The following is a 16,932-nucleotide window of genomic DNA, read 5'->3' as shown; positions in this document are numbered from 1 at the left end:
TGCAAAATGACCTTCAGCAGGCCACAAATGTGCATGTGTCTGCTCAAACGGTCAGAAACAGACTCCATGAGGGTGGTATGAGGGCCCAACATCAACAGGTGGGGGTTGTGCTTACAGCCCAACACCGTGCAGGACGTTTGGCATTTTCCAGAGAACACCAAGATTGGCAAATTCGCCACTGGCGCCCTGTGCTCTTCACAGATGAAAGCAGGTTCACACTGAGCACGTGACAGACGTGACAGAGTCTGGAGACGCCGTGGAGAACGTTCTGCTGCCTGCAACATCCTCCAGCATGACCGGTTTGGCGGTGGGTCAGTCATGGTGTGGGGTGGCATTTCTTTGGGGGGCCGCACAGCCCTCCATGTGCTCGCCAGAGGTAGCCTGACTGCCATTAGGAACCGAGATGAGATCCTCAGACCCCTTGTGAGACCATATGCTGGTGCGGTTGGCCCTGGGTTCCTCCTAATGCAAGACAATGCTAGACCTCATGTGGCTGGAGTGTGTCAGCAGTTCCTGCAAGAGGAAGGCATTGATGCTATGGACTGGCCCGCCCGCTCTCCCAGACCAGAATCCAATTGAGCACATCTGGGACATCATGTCTCGCTCCATCCACCAACGCCACGTTGCACCACAGACTGTCCAGGAGTTGGCGGATGCTTTAGTCCAGGTCTGGGAGGAGATCCCTCAGGAGACCATCCGCCACCTCATCAGGAGCATGCCCAGGCGTTGTAGGGAGGTCATACAGGCATGTGGAGGCCACACACACTACTGAGCCTCATTTTGACTTGTTTTAAGGACATTACATCAAAGTTGGATCAGCCTATAGTGTGGTTTTCCACTTTAATTTTGAGGGTGACTCCAAATCCAGACCTCCATGGGTTGATACATTTGATTTCCATTGATAATTTTTGTGTGATTTTGTTGTCAGCACATTCAACTATGTAAAGAAAAAAATATTTAATAAGATTATTTAATTCATTCAGATCTAGGATGTGTTATTTTAGTGTTCCCTTTATTTCTTTGAGCAGTGTATATATTTGTATGCAAATATTATGAATGCAACTACATTTTTTGTGCCTTCATATCATAAGGGGCTACAAACGTACTTTGTGTAGTTAGTCAGTTCACTGTGATGCATTTTTAGGGCAGATCATTTTGAATGCAACTTCATCCATTTCAGAAGAGGCCCCAAAACTTTGTGGAGTCAGTCGGTTGACTGTGATGTAATTGTGTTACTGAACACAACTCACTTTTTATCGCCCCTTCATTTTATAAGAGGCCTCAAGACTTTGTGGAGTCAGTCTCAGTGGGTTCACTGTCATGTATTTTTGTGACTTTGAGTAGGTCAGCTGGAGTATATCCATCTCTCCACTCCCTTTGTGGCTGTGAAGAGTAAGGAAGTCAACCTCACCGCTGTGCTGTGGCCTAGCCAAGTGGGAACAGTCACCTACATCTGGTGGTTCGGAAATAACAGTGAGGTAAGATAAGATACTTCAATACTGCTGGGACTTGTAGTTTTATTGTATGCTCATCCTTCACACTGTAAGATAAAGAGACGTGAAGTAAGATTTGTGCTAGATTTACAAATTAGAGCAGTATTTGTCTGACTTAATTCAGAATTTGTTTTGTTTGGTTGGGCAACGAGTTTAGCTACTAATGCAGCTGCTAGCTATGCTAGTGCATGAGAAAATGTTCCAGAATTAGCATATCTGAGCCATTTCAAGAACAAATGGAGATGCGAGTAACTACAGAGAAACCTGTTCGTGTCACATGGAACTCTCCGCGGACAGTTCTATGCAGCACAGCTGCGATCATGGTTCCTTGGGGGGTGATGTGGGTTGTGTTTATGTGTGTGGCTGCCTGCCTGCCTCCCGGCTGACACCTCTGTAGTGTAAATAGTGTCTGTGTGAGATGTTAACAAGGTTGATAAGGGCCTCCCATGGGAACCCCCTTGCTCTCTCGCTCTCTCTCTCTCTCTCTCTCTCTCTCTCTCTCTCTCTCTCTCTCTCTCTCACTCTCTCTCCCCTCTCTTTCTCTTTGCAGCCGATAATCACCCTGGAAGGGAGCGTGGCGTGCACGTTCTCCCGGGAAGGCGTCAACACTGTCACCGTGCAGGTGTCCGCTGGGAACGCCATCCTGCAGGACCGGAAAACCATCGCTGTCCACGGTGAGCAGTGAGCACGGTGGTGGTGACGATGACTACGCTGTTTTTTTGGTTTTGTTTTGTGTTGTAAACAGCCATGTATACTGCCAGAGGTTTGTTTCTAGAAGTTTACTTAGAGGAGTTGACTTTGTAGATTTCAGTGCACTGGAGGTTGGCTAGTAAGTATGACTCAAAGTAATTGTTTACTACTCATTAATTTGACACATTTGTTATTTGAGACAATGCAATAGGACAGAAATAGAAAAGCATCGTCATCAGCTGATCATCATACACTTGTCACTGATTGTTAGTTTTTTCTCTGTGTAGAATATTTCAGGTCACATCTACTAGCCTTCTCATCTAACCTGGATGACCACAACCCCGACGTGGCCGAATGGAGACTGGACGTCAGCAGAGTCATCAAGAACTCCATGGTTCAGGTGAGTGGTCCTCGTATCTAACTGTATATTACAGACACACACAGACACACACACACACACACACACACACACACACACACACACACACACACACAGACACACACAGACACACAGTATATACTGAGCAGAAATATAAATGCAACATGCAACCATTTCAACGATTTTACTGAGTTACAGTTCATATAAGGAAATCAGTCAATTCAAATTAATTAATTAGGCCCTAATCTATGGATTTCACATGACTGGGCAGGGGCACAGCCATGGGTGGGGCTGGGAGGGAATAGGCCCACCCACTTTTATTTTATTTTATTTATTTCACCTTTATTTAACCAGGTAAGCCAGTTGAGAACAGGTTCTCATTTACAACTGTGACCTGGCCAAGATAAAGCAAAGTAGTGCAATAAAAACAACACAGAGTTACATATGGGGTAAAAAAAACATAAAGTCAGAAATACAACAGAAAATATATATACAGTGTGTGCAAATGTAGCAAGTTATGGAGGTAAGGCAATAAATAGGCTATAGTGCAGAATAATTACAATAGTATTAACACTGGAATGCTAGATGTGCAAGAGATGATGTGCAAATAGAGATACTGGGGGTGCAAAAGAGCAAAATAAATAACAATATAGGGATGAGGTAGTTGGGTGGGCTAATTTCAGATGGGCTGTGTACAGGTGCAGTGATCGGTAAGGTGCTCTGACAACTGATGCTTAAAGTTATTGAGGGAGATAAGAGTCTCCAGCTTCAGAGATTTTTGCAATTCGTTCCAGTCATTGGCAGCAGAGAACTGGAAGGAATGGCGGCCAAAGGAGGTGTTGGCTTTGGGAATGACCAGTGAGATATACCTGCTGGAGCGCAGACTACGGGTGGGTGCTGCTATGGTGACCAATGAGCTAAGATAAGGCGGGGATTTGCCTAGCAGTGATTTATAGATGGCCTGGAGCCAGTGGGTTTGACGACGAACATGTAGTGAGGACCAGCCAACAAGAGCGTACAGGTCACAGTGGTGGGTAGTGTATGGGGCTTTGGAGACAAAACGGATGGCACTGTGATAGACTACATCCAATTTGCTGAGTAGAGTGTTGGAGGCTATTTTGTAAATGACATCGCCGAAGTCAAGGATCGGTAGGATAGTCAGTTTTACGAGGGCATGTTTGGCAGCATGAGTGAAGGAGGCTTTGTTGCGAAATAGGAAGCCGATTCTAGATTTAACTTTGGATTGGAGATTCTTTATGTGAGTCTGGAAGTTGAGTTTACAGTCTAACCAGACACCTAGATATTTGTAGTTGTCCACATACTCTAGGTCAGACCCGTCGAGAGTGGTGATTCTAGTCGGGTGGGCGGGTGCTAGCAGCGTTCGATTGAAAAGCATGCATTTAGTTTTACTAGTGTTTAAGAGCAGTTGAAGGCTACTGAAGGATTGTTGTATGGCATTGAAGCTCGTTTGGAGGTTTGTTAACACAGTGTCCAATGAAGGGCCAGATGTATACAAAATGGTGTCGTCTGCGTAGAGGTGGATCTGAGAGTCACCAGCAGCAAGAGCGACATCATTGATATACACGGAGAAAAGTGTCGGCCCAAGAATTGAACCCTGTGGCACCCCCATAGAGACTGCCATAGGTCCAGACAACAGGCCCTCCGATTTGACACACTGAACTCTATCTGAGAAGTAGTTGGTGAACCAGGCGAGGCAGTCATTTGAGAAACCAAGGCTATTTAGTCTGCCAATAAGAATGCGGTGGTTGACAGAGTCGAAAGCCTTGGCCAGGTCGATGAAGACGGCTGCACAGTACTGTCTATTATCAATCGTGGTTATAATATCGTTTAGGACCTTGAGCGTGGCTGAAGTGCACCCGTGACCAGCTCGGAAACCGGATTGCATAGCGGAGAAGGTACGGTAGTATTTGAAATGGTCGGTGATCTGTTTGTTAACTTGGCTTTCGAATACTTTCGAAAGGCAGGGCAGGATGGATATAGGTCTGTAGCAGTTTGGATCTAGAGTGTCACCCCCTTTGAAGAGGGGGATGACCGCGGCAGCTTTCCAATCTCTGGGGATCTCAGACGTTATGAAAGAGAGGTTGAACAGACTAGTAATAGGGGTTGCGACAATTTCGGCGGCTAGTTTTAGAAAGAAAGGGTCCAGATTGTCTAGCCCAGCTGATTTGTAGGGGTCCAGATTTTGCAGCGCTTTCAAAACATCAGCTGTCTGAATTTGTGTGAAGGAGAAGCGGGGGGCATGGGCAAGTTGCAGCAGAGGGTGCAGAGTTGGTGGCCGGGTTAGTGGTAGCCAGATGGAAAGCATGGCCAGCTGTAGCAAAATGCTTGTTGAAATTCTCGATTATTGTAGATTTATCGGTGGTGATAGTGTTTCCTAGCCTCAGTGCAGTGGGCAGCTGGGAGGAAGTGCTCTTATTCTCCATGGACTTTACAGTGTCCCAAAACTTTTTGGAGTTAGTGCTACAGGATGCAAATTTCTGTTTGAAAAAGTTAGCCTTTGCTTTCCTGACTGCTTGTGTATATTGGTTCCTAACTTCCCTGAAAAGTTGCATATCGCGGGGGCTATTTGATGCTAATGCTGTACGCCACAGGATGTTTTTGTGCTGGTCAAGGGCAGTCAAGTCTGAGGAGAACCAGGGGCTATATCGGTTCTTAGTTCTGTATTTTTTGAATGGGGCATGTTTATTTAAGATTGAGAGGAAATTACTTTTAAGGAACAACCAGCCATCCTCTACTGACGGAATGAGATCTATATCCATCCAGGATACCTGGGCCAGGTCAATTAGGAAGGCCTCCTCGCTAAAGTGTTTTAGGGAGCGTTTGACAGTGATGAGGGGTGGTCGTTTGACCGCAGACCCGTTACGGACGCAGGCAATAAGGCAGTGATCGCTGAGATCCTGGTTGAAGACAGCTGAGGTGTATTTAGAGGGTATGTTAGTCAGGATGATATCTATGAGGGTACCCATGTTTAAGGATTTAGGGTTGTACCTGGTAGGTTCGTTGATAATTTGCGTGAGGTTGAGGGCATCTAGCTTGGATTGTAGGATGGCTGGGGTATTAAGCATATCCCAATTTAGGTCACCAAGCAGTACAAACTCAGAGGATAAATGGGGGGCAATCAATTCACATATGGTGTCCAGGGCACAGCTGGGGGCTGAGGGGGGTCTGTAGCAAGCGGCAACAGTGAGAGACTTATTTCTGGAAAGGTGGATTTTTAGAAGTAGAAGCTCAAACTGTTTGGGCACAGACCTGGATAGTATGATAGAGCTCTGCAGGCTATCTCTACAGTAGATTGCAACTCCACCCCCTTTGGCAGTTCTATCTAGACGGAAAATGTTATAGTTGGGGATGGAAATTTCAGAATTTTTGGTGGCCTTCCTGAGCCAGGATTCAGACACTGCTAGAACATCAGGGTTGGCAGAGTGTGCTAACGCAGTGAATAACTCAAACTTAGGAAGTAGACTTCTGATATTTATGTGCAAGAAACCAAGACTTTTGCGATTACAGAAGTCATCAAATGATAGCTCCTGGGGAGTAGGAGTGATACTGGGGGCTACAGGCCCTGGGTTAGCCTCTACATCACCAGAGGAACAGAGGAGGACTAGAATAAGGATACGGCTAAAGGCTTTAAGAACTGGTCTTCTATTGCGTTGGGTACATAGAATAAAGGGGGCAGATTTCCGGGTGTTATAGAAAAGATTCAGGGCATTATGTACAGACAAGGATATGGAAGGATATGAGTAAAGTGGAGGTAAACCTAAGCGTTGGGTAACAATGAAAGAGATAGTATCTCTAGAGGCATCAATTGAGTCGGTCTCTGAGTGTATGGGCGGAGGGACAAAGGAGCTAACTAAGGCAGGTTTAGCTAGGCTGGGGGTCTACAGTGATATAGTACAATTAGAAATAACCGAAACAACAATAAACTAACCATGTTTGGGCTGAGGCTAAACATAAACAGGATGTAGTACCGTAAAAGGGAACAGTCCAGCAGATATCAGCTGTATAGCTGAGTTATCATAAGGTCCGGTGGTGAAGCGCTAGTGAGTAAGAGGCCACGGCTAGCGTGTGCTACGTCCGTTTTGTTGTAGCCAGCTGGTAGCGATGAATCCGGAGTTAAAGGTCCAGTGAATTCAGTGATTCCGGCGGAAAAACTGATATGTTCTGGGTCGATAACGCGCTGTGCAGACTGGCCGAATATCCGGTGATCAATGTCCAGTGATTAAAAATTAATCCCGCGGGAAAAAAATCCAATATTCTGGGTGCAACACCGCTAGCTGTGGCTAATAGCAAGTAGCTAGTTCAGTAGCTAGTTCAGTTTAGTGAGTAAGAGGCCACGGATAACGTGTGCTAACGGGCCAGGGCTAGCAGATGGATGGAATCTTCGTGGTTAACGTCGTAACCACATCAGACGATTTCGTCGGCAGACCAGTCGTGTAGGATCGGCGGGGCTCCGTGTCAACACTAGGTGGTCCCGTCCGGTTGATAGAGAGGTAGATAGCCGGGAGATGGGCCTAGCTCGGGATGATTAGCCAGACCACAGCGTCCGTTTTGTTGTTGTTGTAGCCAGCTGGTAGCGATGAATCCGGAGTTAAAGGTCCTGAGAATCAGTGATTCCGGCAGAAAAACTTGATATGTTCTGGGTCGATAACGCGCTGTGCAGACTGGCCGAATATCCGGTGATCAATGTCCAGTGATTAAAATTAATCCCGCGGAAAAAATCCAATGATCTGGGTGAAACACCGCTAGCTGTGGCTAATAGCAAGTAGCTAGTTAGCTGGCTAGCTAGTTTCAACTGGAGATTCTAGATTCTAGATAAAAGGTAAGTCAATAATAGAATCCGTTCCACATTGAGTGAGGCGGGTTGCAGGAAAGTATATTTTGTAGAAGGATGAAAAGTCTGATAGGGAAATATGTACGAAAAATACAAAAAAACAGGGTATTTACAGGCTATTTACAGACACACGACAGAAACAGGACTGCACTACATCGCCACCCACTGGGGAGCCAGGACCAGCCAATCACAATGAGTTTTTCCCCACAAAATGGCTTTATTTCCCCCCCCCACACACACACCTCAAACGATCCCGCATGTAAAGAAGTCAGATGTGGAGGTCCTGTGCTGGCGTGGTTACACTTGGTCTATGGTTGTGAGGCCAGTTGGACTTACTGCCAAATTCTGTAAAACGATGTTGGAAGCAGATTATGGTAGAGAAATTAAGATTCAATTCTCTTGCAACAGCTCTGGTGGACATTCCTGCAGTCAGCATGCCAATTGCACGCTCCCTCAGAACTTGAGACATCTGTGGCATTGTGTTGTGTGACAAAACTGCACATTTTAAAGTGGTCTCTTATTGTCCCCAGCACAAGGTGCACCTGTGTAATGATCATGCTGTTTAATCAGCTTCTTGATATGCCACACCTGTCAGGTCAATGGATTATTGTAGCAAAGGAGCACTAACAGGGACGTAAACACATTTGTGCACAAAAGTTGAGAGAAATAAGATTTTTGTGCATATGGAAAATGTCTGGGATTTTTTATTTCAGCTCATGAAACATGAGACCAACACGTTTATATTTTGGTTCAGTGTATTTAGTCTGTGGCCCTCTTTACAATACATCCTCTGTGACCTCAGGTTGCGACTGAGATGAATCTACGGTTTATGATGTTAAATGACAAGGGAAAATTACTTCAAGTACATTCTAAATTGCTGTTGCACTGCCTTCCCTGTCACATTGAACTCTGGAATTGCTGGTCGCCTGTGAGATCAGGGTCGTATTTGTGGAGGCCATACATGTACAAATAAATCTCACTGAACGTCTGATTGTCATGGTTTAGTGAAGTTAGACCCAGCTGGACTGTAGCTCCGAATGTACTCAACCGTCAGTGTGAGGGACATACACTACATTAACAAAAGTATGTGGACACCTTCTCGCCAAACGTCATATTCCAAAATCATGGGCATTAATATGGAGTTGGTCCCCCCTTTGCTGCTATAACAGCCTCCACTCTTCTGGGAAGGCTTTCCACTAGATGTTGGAACATTGCTGCAGGGACTTGCTTCCATTCAGCCACAAGAGCATTAGTGAGGTCAGGCACTGATTTTGGGCGATTAGGCCTGGCTCGCAGTCAGCGTTCCAATTCATCCCAAAGGTGTTTGATGGGGTTGAGGTCAGGGCTCTGTGCAGGCCAGTCAAGTTCTTCCACACCGATCTCGACAAACCATTTCTATATGGACCTCGCTTTGTGCACGGGGGCATTGTCATGCTGAAACAGGAAAGGGCGTTCCCCAAACTGTTGCCACAAAGTTGGAAGCACAGAATCGTCTAGAATGTATGCTGTAGCATTAAGATTTCCCTTCACTGGAGCTAAGGGGCCTAGCCCGAACCATGAAAAACAGCCCCAGACCATTATTCCTCCTCCACCAAACTTTACAGTTGGCACTATGTATTGGGGCACGAAGCGTTCTCCTGGCATCCGCCAAACCCAGAGTCGTCCGTTGGACTGCCAGATGGTGAAGTGTGATTCATCACTCCAGAGAACACTTTTCCACTGCTCCAGAGTCCAATGGCAGCGAGCTTTACACCCCTCCAGCTGATGCTGCTCGGCCATGGAAACCCATTTCATGAAGCTCCTGACGAACAGTTCTTGTGCTGACGTTGCTTCCAGAGGCAGTTTGGAACTCGGTAGTGACTGTTGTAGCCGAGGACAGATGATTTATACGCGCTACGTGCTTCAGCACACACCGGTCATATTCTGTGAGCTTGTGTGGCCTACCACTTCGCGACTGATCCGTTGTTGCTCCTAGAAGTTTCCACTTAACAATAACAGCACTTACAGTTGACCAGGGCAGCTTTAGCAGGGCATACATTTGACGAACTGACTTGTTGGAAAGGTGGGATCCTATGACGTTGCCACGTTGAAAGTCACTGAGCTCTTCAGTAAGGCCATTCTACTGCCAATGTTTGTTTATGAAGATTGCACGGCTGTATGCTCAATTTTATACACCTGTCTGCAATGGGTGTGGCTGAAATAGCCTAATCCACTAATTTTAAGGGGTGTCCACATACTTTTATATATATAGTGTACTTCAAATCCACACATGACATGTTGGGTAGACATTGTAGTATCCACAAAATGTATTGAATTGCTCATACTATTCAGTATATTTGAGAACGGAAATATTTGATTCAAACAGCTCCGGACCTGAGTAGTATGATAATTTCAGATCTAAGTCTCATTGATGTTTGTAATAATGTATCACAGTAAGTATTTCAGCAATGTATCGCAGTCACACTAATTACAACCATCCAGACAATTCCTATTTTTCAATGCCACTGCTTTCCTCTTTGATGATGTGCTTAATGACATGAAAAGCGATCTAGTCTAGTCCTAATGGTTGATGGGGAATTCTTTCTGTTATTCTTCCCTTTCCTCTTCATCTTCCTCCTCTCCCTCTCCATCTCCCTCCTCCTCCTCTTCTTCCCCTCCCTCCTTTTCCTATTCCCCTTCCTCTCCCAACTCCTCTTCCTCATCCTAACCCTCTCCCTTCTCATCTCTCTCTTCTTCCTCTCCCTCCTCCTCATCTTCCTCTAGGCCACGGGGATGAGCCCGGAGCGGCTCCTTGTCACCGTCCTACCTGGGTTGCCCACGGCAGCAGAGTTTTTCATCCTGCCAGACAAAGAGTTAACGGAGGGCAAGCCAGAGAAGAACTCAGCTCATTTAGACCAGGTATGATTGATTAAATAACAGGCATGTTGTGTCAGTTGAAACATAGACATAACATATTATTGGCCTTAGCCTTATTCAGAATGCATGATATAAAGGCTTATTCATGCTTATAACAGGTTAAAAAAGCATTATACCTGTCAGTTAATTATTACCAAAATGGGTATCTGACAACTAAGTTTCCATTATTTCCATAAAAGTAAACCATAAAATTGAATGCATTAAGTTCCTATATTGATTAATGCCAGATCTTTGAGTGGGAGTAGGAGCATACTTTTTATGAGTTATTTTGGCATATACTGTACTTACTCTGAATTATCACTGAATGACATTTGGAGCTATATTTTAGGAGGATATTACTCTGCTTGTTGGATGTTTGGGTTTGACAGCTAAGCACTTGTTTTCTTGCACCAACATGTTCGCCATCTGTTGATTTTCTTGTCATTCCATTTGGCATAATTTAGAGGTCTCCACTGAACTAAACATGAGTAGGCTTAGAAATATTCATTTTTCTAACATTCTTCACTAATACATAGCTGTGTTAGTCTATACTGCTACATGGTCTGAAAACATAATTGCAACGTACTTATATTTTCAAGGCTGAGTTCATCGTTTCTCCAGTAGATGTCAATATTGTCCACAGAGGCTTACACATGCGTGCGCGCACACACATGCGCCCCCACTCGCACGTGCGCGCACACACACACACGCACGCACACACACACACACACACACACACACACACACACACACACACACAGAATATCAACTAGCCTCATCAATAAGTGTGACAAGCTTTCAAAAGTCCTCACTGGGGACGGCTTTACTGTAGATTACCCCGAGTCATCTCTATGTGAGGGGGCGGAGTTGCAGTCTTTCACAGGAATAAACCCAGACAAAGATAGTGTCTCTGCTGGTACTGGCTTCTGAATCACCTGCAGGTATCAAGATGTACTGAATTAGCTCCAAGGCCCATATAAGAGATAATGGATGATCATTAAAAATATCTGAATAGAATAGAACCAGGAAGAAATTAATTGTATTTTCCCCTCCTCAAATCTGCCTTATTGCCTGGGTATGGCAAGACCCTTCTCACTCAAGCCCCGCCAATACATCTTTATTCAAGGTTTGCATCTTGAAAGTCTAATGTACGGGTGTGATTATTGGAATGTATAATAGATTTAGTGACCCCGAAAAAGTAATTATTCATAGCTATAGTCTAATTTTAAACTTGGTAAGAAATATAAAAGCGGGAAGGAATGTGAAGGACTGGGAGAAACTACTCATATCACAATTCATTTGGTAAATGAGGCAGATAAAATTAATGAAGCCTAGCAAAGAAATAAAATGGATTCCGCAGGGAAAAGGGAATTTGTTTAGCCAGGGTCTTTCTATGCATGAAGTGCATACATATTCTCTGTTTTAGTCTTTGGCCCGAATGCAAAGTAAAAAGGATACAACTTTGTTAAACGACATATCTGATATAATGTGTTACAGTTGAGATTTAAAATGGTACAAATCATCATTTGTGTGATTGATATCATATGGACAGTATAGTTCAGGGGATTATGCCCGGACTAGATTGGAAGCATCATGAAATGTAACACTGTATTCCAGCTGTAGCCTCTAGGTCAGGGTGATACATCTGATTTATGTCCAAACTGCACGTTCTCGGTGCAAAAGGTTACTCGTCGCTCTAAAAACCGGAGTAAAAGCAAGGTTTTTCATCAAATAGGCTCTACATTATGTATTAAATTGGTGAGAACCTGCACGGATTCATCCATAGATATTTCACTTTAACTGGGGGTGTAGCTCAGTTGGTAGAGCATGGCGTTTGCAACGCCAGGGTTGTGGGTTCGATAAAATAATGTATGCGCTAACTGTAAGTCGCTCTGGATAAGAGCGTCTGCTAAATGACTAAAATGTAAATGTAAATGTAAACTGGGTTTCTGGGTGGAGGGAGGGTGCAGTGAATTAACTAAGGTTTCAGTGAGCCGTGGGGTGTGTAGTATCAGCCATTGGTTGTGGGTATCAGTAAGTATGTGGTGGAAAGATCTGCCTCAGCATGGTATGCATGAGAAGAAACTCATTCTGAGACGAACCAATAATGTGACTAGAGTGGTTATATTAGTTATACTATTTAATGATACTGCCAGATGTCTTTATTCTGTCTCTTATACGGTGAAGTGTTTTGAGATGTTTTATACAGTTTAGATACAGTTGGATTTGATTTAGTGTTGATCTATAGACTAGCGGTTAAAAGCGTTGGGACAGTAACCGAAAGGTTGCTGGTTCAAATCCCCGAGCCGACTAGGTGAAACATCTGTTGATGTGCCCTTGAGCAAGGCACTTGACCCTAATTGCTCCTGTAAGTTGCTCTGCATAAGAAGCTAAATGTAAATGTACTCTCATAGATCTCTGCTATAAAAAGTTCCAATAAGTTGATTTAGAAATCTTAATACTTTAATTATGTCAATCGATGCGCATATACTTTTTTAAATTAATGTTTTTTGTCGTGTTTGTCTCTCCCTCTCTAGCTCTCTGAAATCTTGCTTAGCGCCCTCAACCAAAACTTGGTCCAGTTCACCCTTCGGCCTGGGGTCCAGGTCACAGTATATGCTGCACATTTGTCAGCAGGTAAGTGTCTGCATCTCTTCGAAAACAAATACCTACATTTTGGTTGTGTTTGCTAGGTGTATTGAGGATAACAGGGTATTTTTAATGAGTATATAGATAGATAGAGATAGTTCTAGATAGAAATAGAGAGCCAGGGCCTGTATTCAATAAGTGTCTCAGAATAGGACTGCTGATCTAGGATCAGTTTTGCCTTTTAGATCATAACAAATAAGATTATATGGAAAGGAAGGACCTGATCCTAGATCAGCACTAACTAACACCCCCCAACCCTGTTGTCTGATTGGCTCCCATCATGTAGCTACACAGAGACATTCAGAGAGTGAGCATCGTTACAAGTGTGTGTGCCTCTTCCTTTTGGGGATGCTGCTACTGTCCTAGGGGCTTATAAGATAAAGAGTAAGAGAAGTCAATAAATACTTACCGTATCAAAAACTTAATCACAATGCAATTTTATATTTTTTTATTAATTATTTTGTTATATGTTGTATTTTATTAATTAGTAGGTGTCACTTTTCATGTTGACTTCTTAAACGCATGATTTACTTGTTCTCTATAGAAACTGTTTGGAATTCAATGTATACTGTACTGTGTGACTCTTGTCTCCCACCTCTACAGCGCCCCTAGTGGACACGAGTGAGAACCACAGCGGCTCGGCCATGCTGATGCTGCTGTCGGTTGTGGTTCTGGGTTTGGCGATATTTGTCATCTACAAATTCAAAAGGTATAGTGCTCATTATATGCTGTAGAGATGATCTCTATAACCCATATCTGGTTGTAAGTTGCCAGGACATTGGGAGAATGTTACTAACCAAGTGGGAGAGTTCATGAGTGTTGACGAAACATTTTGAGTGAGCTATGATCTCACTGTTCGACTAGGGTCTAATCCCTCTTCTGACACAAATTGTGAGCTATGAGCTACAGTATAATTATGGTTATACATCAGAAAGAACATTGGTGGAAAGTTACTAACCAAATGGGAGTTACTGAGTGTCTAGACATTTGGCATTTAACAAAAATACTGTCTATCAAACGTCTGTGTGAAAACATAGCGTACACCTTCAGTTTCAAGGGAGAAATGGCATTTCTCTCAACGTTCTTTTTTTTTCAGAATCCTTTTGTCGAGGTATTCTCTCTGTACGCAAATGAAATGCCAGTCAGCCTTCAGGCATTATCAATATTTAGCCCTTTGAGCTTTGCTAGTTGACCTTTCTGAAATGTTAAATTATTTCCATCCACCAAGGTACAATTCTGTGTGAAAAGGGCAGGAGGGGTCAATGAGACAAGATCTATAGAAAGAAAGAGAAGAGAGAGAGAGAGCGAAACAACGCATACGTCTTAGAAAAGAAATGTGTTCATACAGTAGAATGTGTAATTGCCTTCCTTTTTTAATAATATTTTTTTCCCCTTTTTTTTTTTAACAGCAAATACAAACATACACATACGAACAACTTACAGATACACACACAACGACTACATCTCCTCTGCCCAGACCCTCTGACTTCCAAAGACATACAGTATAATCTTTTTTTGCATACAAATATATACAAAATTATATATAAGGCCGGAAGCCAACAAAACAAAACAATTAAGTCAACTGGGTATATCTCCTGGGAGCGGCTACACATTATTGGGTTGTAAAGAGGAGTATCAGAATTATTTGGTCCCCGAGGCAGGCAATGCAACATCCCTCTCCCATTTTATTAGCCTGGCGAATTTCTTTATCCCCCGTCTCATTGTAAATCTTTCCTCAAGGAAGATCCCAGGCCTCAACGTCTATGCACAGATGCAGAACGAAAAAGAACAAGAAATGATACCAAGTCCAGTAAGTCTGACGGAAAGCACCCTGGTGTCCCCGAACACTCCGAGGGAGCTGGTGACTTCTCCGGAGCTTATGGACACCGAGTTGAACACACGGCCCATCGGTGAGTGACTACGCCACTTTTATTACATTTTTATTTTTCCTTTATATATATTTTTTAATTTAGTTTCTAAGTCTAGTACTACTAATTTCATTTAACTTTTACTGCAATTTCTTATCATATAATTTCATTTTGTTCCATCACTTTCACATACTATATCGGTTGTCGTGAACCTAAGCTTTTGTGTCATTCACAGAGACTTCCACTAAGGTTTTGATTAATAAATTGATAGCCCCATTCCACTCAAGGTTTCAGCAAGAGCCTCATTCATTGTGGAGAAATGTGACTTAACTCATACTGACTGGAATGTCTTCTGACATCTTTCCTCATGTCTCTGTCTCCCATAATTTTCTCCTTTAAAGGATGCATCAAACCTCACGCACATGTCAAATTCTCAAATGAACTCCCCACATACATCAACATTTAAAAACTCTGGACAACTCCGAAAACAGCAACTCCATTTTGTGTCATGGACTTCTTTAACCATTTGAGCAGACACAATGGTTTTGAGCTTTATACCTGTGCATGTTGGACTTTACTGACTTTGCTGACACTTACTGTGCTCTGTGAAAACCAGAAGAAACTGTATACAGGTTTTTATTTTATACATAATATATGTCTATCCAATAAAAAATAATTTTTGATTAAATGTATTTATACAAAGTCAAGTATGTAACTAGAAATGGAAAGCCAGCATGAACTAAAGAAAAACATACATAAAAAAACCACACTCTTTTGGTTAGCTTCCTGTAAGTGTCTTACATCCTTTTGTGCTACTGTGTGTCGCTAACAGCGGTGGCACGCTATTTATTCATAAGAATATACTTTAAAGCAGGGTTTCTGGAGGGCCGAAACTTCTGTTTCTCCTGGTAGTTAATTGCACTCACCTGGTGTCCCAGGTCTGAATTAGCCCCTGATTAGAAGAGAGATGAAAAAGTGTTCCCCTCAAAAGTATATAATTTAATTTAAAGTCACATTTATTTTGTAAATTATGAATGTCTGTTTGATATTTGTGTATTTTAATAACAAATTACAAACTAAACAGAAAAACTATATCAATTATTAATACAACCATTTTGTTTCCGTTCGCTGTCTCATGGAAAGCTGATTATGGCACAATACACTTTTGTACTGAAATGTTTAGTTTTTGCTTACAATGTAATAAGTCAAAGACAGATACAGGGTTTGGTTGTCTCTCTTGATTTGGTGATTTTATTTAACTTTGCTGTTAATCTATACACTACGAGCTATATTTAACAAGAAACACTAGTTGTATCACATTTTGTTTTTTCCCAATGTAATAGCTTGCCTGAGAACCATGGTGCTAGTGTGCTACCATGATAGGGACTTCAAGAGAAGCCAATGTAGATTCAATAACTTTTCAGTTCCCTCTGACACCATGCATTAATTATACCTGATTTCATAGAAGAGAAATGGGCAAAAGACAGTTCTTTGAGGGGCACCAAAATCAGTCAACGTTTTCTCAAAGTAAGCTTTTTTTCCGAAATTATCTGAGGTCCCAATTTGGAGGTTGCAAAAGTTAAAATTAAATACAGCTGCTTTAAGATGAAATATCAAGTGGAGCGTTCAGAGCGAAAAAAGAGTGGACTGCTTTTTAGGACAAGACACACCAGGGCATTGAAATGGGGAGAACAGAACAGAACTGGAAGTCTAGTTTGGAATTTAGTTAATGCAGCCAGTCAAGCTCAAGGCTGGTTAAGGTTGGTGACACATTTAGGCTAATGTCCCCTAGTCTCGGCCCCGTATTCTCCATCTCCATAGCTTATTTTACCCACTTTCAAGAACCAAAGGAAGTGGAGCGCAGACAGTATGGGAAGATGGGGTACATGGATGGTTAACTTGTTTTGAGAAGCAGGGTTAGACGCAGTCGAACCCCGAAGTGTTTCACATGTGGAATCTGACAGACGTGATTGTCTGATTGATGGTAATGGAATTTCGGAAGGCACTTCTTATTGTCCTTGTCGTTCTGTAGAGAGTTATGGAGGGGAAATGTTGATAGTTCTGGAAGCTTCATATAACCATTATTCTACTGTAGATGAACAGTGA

The 16,932-nt window shown here is 43.0% G+C and overlaps 1 protein-coding gene across 3 annotated transcripts in view; it reads left to right on the top strand.

Annotated features, from left to right (window-relative positions):
• LOC121554084 (VPS10 domain-containing receptor SorCS1-like) overlaps positions 1–15,692 on the top strand; it is a 186,692-nt gene extending 171,000 nt beyond the window's left edge. Inside the window, exons 20-27 of one of the 3 annotated variants that reach the window (XM_045214039.1) lie at positions 1,345–1,478; positions 2,044–2,167; positions 2,471–2,583; positions 10,178–10,312; positions 12,847–12,946; positions 13,562–13,667; positions 14,699–14,868; positions 15,228–15,692. In XM_045214039.1, coding sequence (XP_045069974.1) covers positions 1,345–1,478; positions 2,044–2,167; positions 2,471–2,583; positions 10,178–10,312; positions 12,847–12,946; positions 13,562–13,667; positions 14,699–14,868; positions 15,228–15,292 — 947 coding nt within the window. In that variant the 3' untranslated portion in view covers positions 15,293–15,692. Of the gene's footprint in view, positions 1–1,344; positions 1,479–2,043; positions 2,168–2,470; positions 2,584–10,177; positions 10,313–12,846; positions 12,947–13,244; positions 13,343–13,561; positions 13,668–14,698; positions 14,869–15,227 lie in introns of those variants that run through there. The other 2 variants (XM_045214040.1, XM_045214041.1) reach the window with 2 other exon arrangements.
• The last annotated feature ends 1,240 nt before the right edge of the window (positions 15,693–16,932 follow it).

The sequence above is a fragment of the Coregonus clupeaformis genome, unplaced genomic scaffold (assembly GCF_020615455.1).
Source record: "Coregonus clupeaformis isolate EN_2021a unplaced genomic scaffold, ASM2061545v1 scaf0189, whole genome shotgun sequence".
Classification (NCBI taxonomy): domain Eukaryota; kingdom Metazoa; phylum Chordata; class Actinopteri; order Salmoniformes; family Salmonidae; genus Coregonus; species Coregonus clupeaformis.
This window is presented reverse-complemented; position numbering and strand designations above follow the sequence as displayed.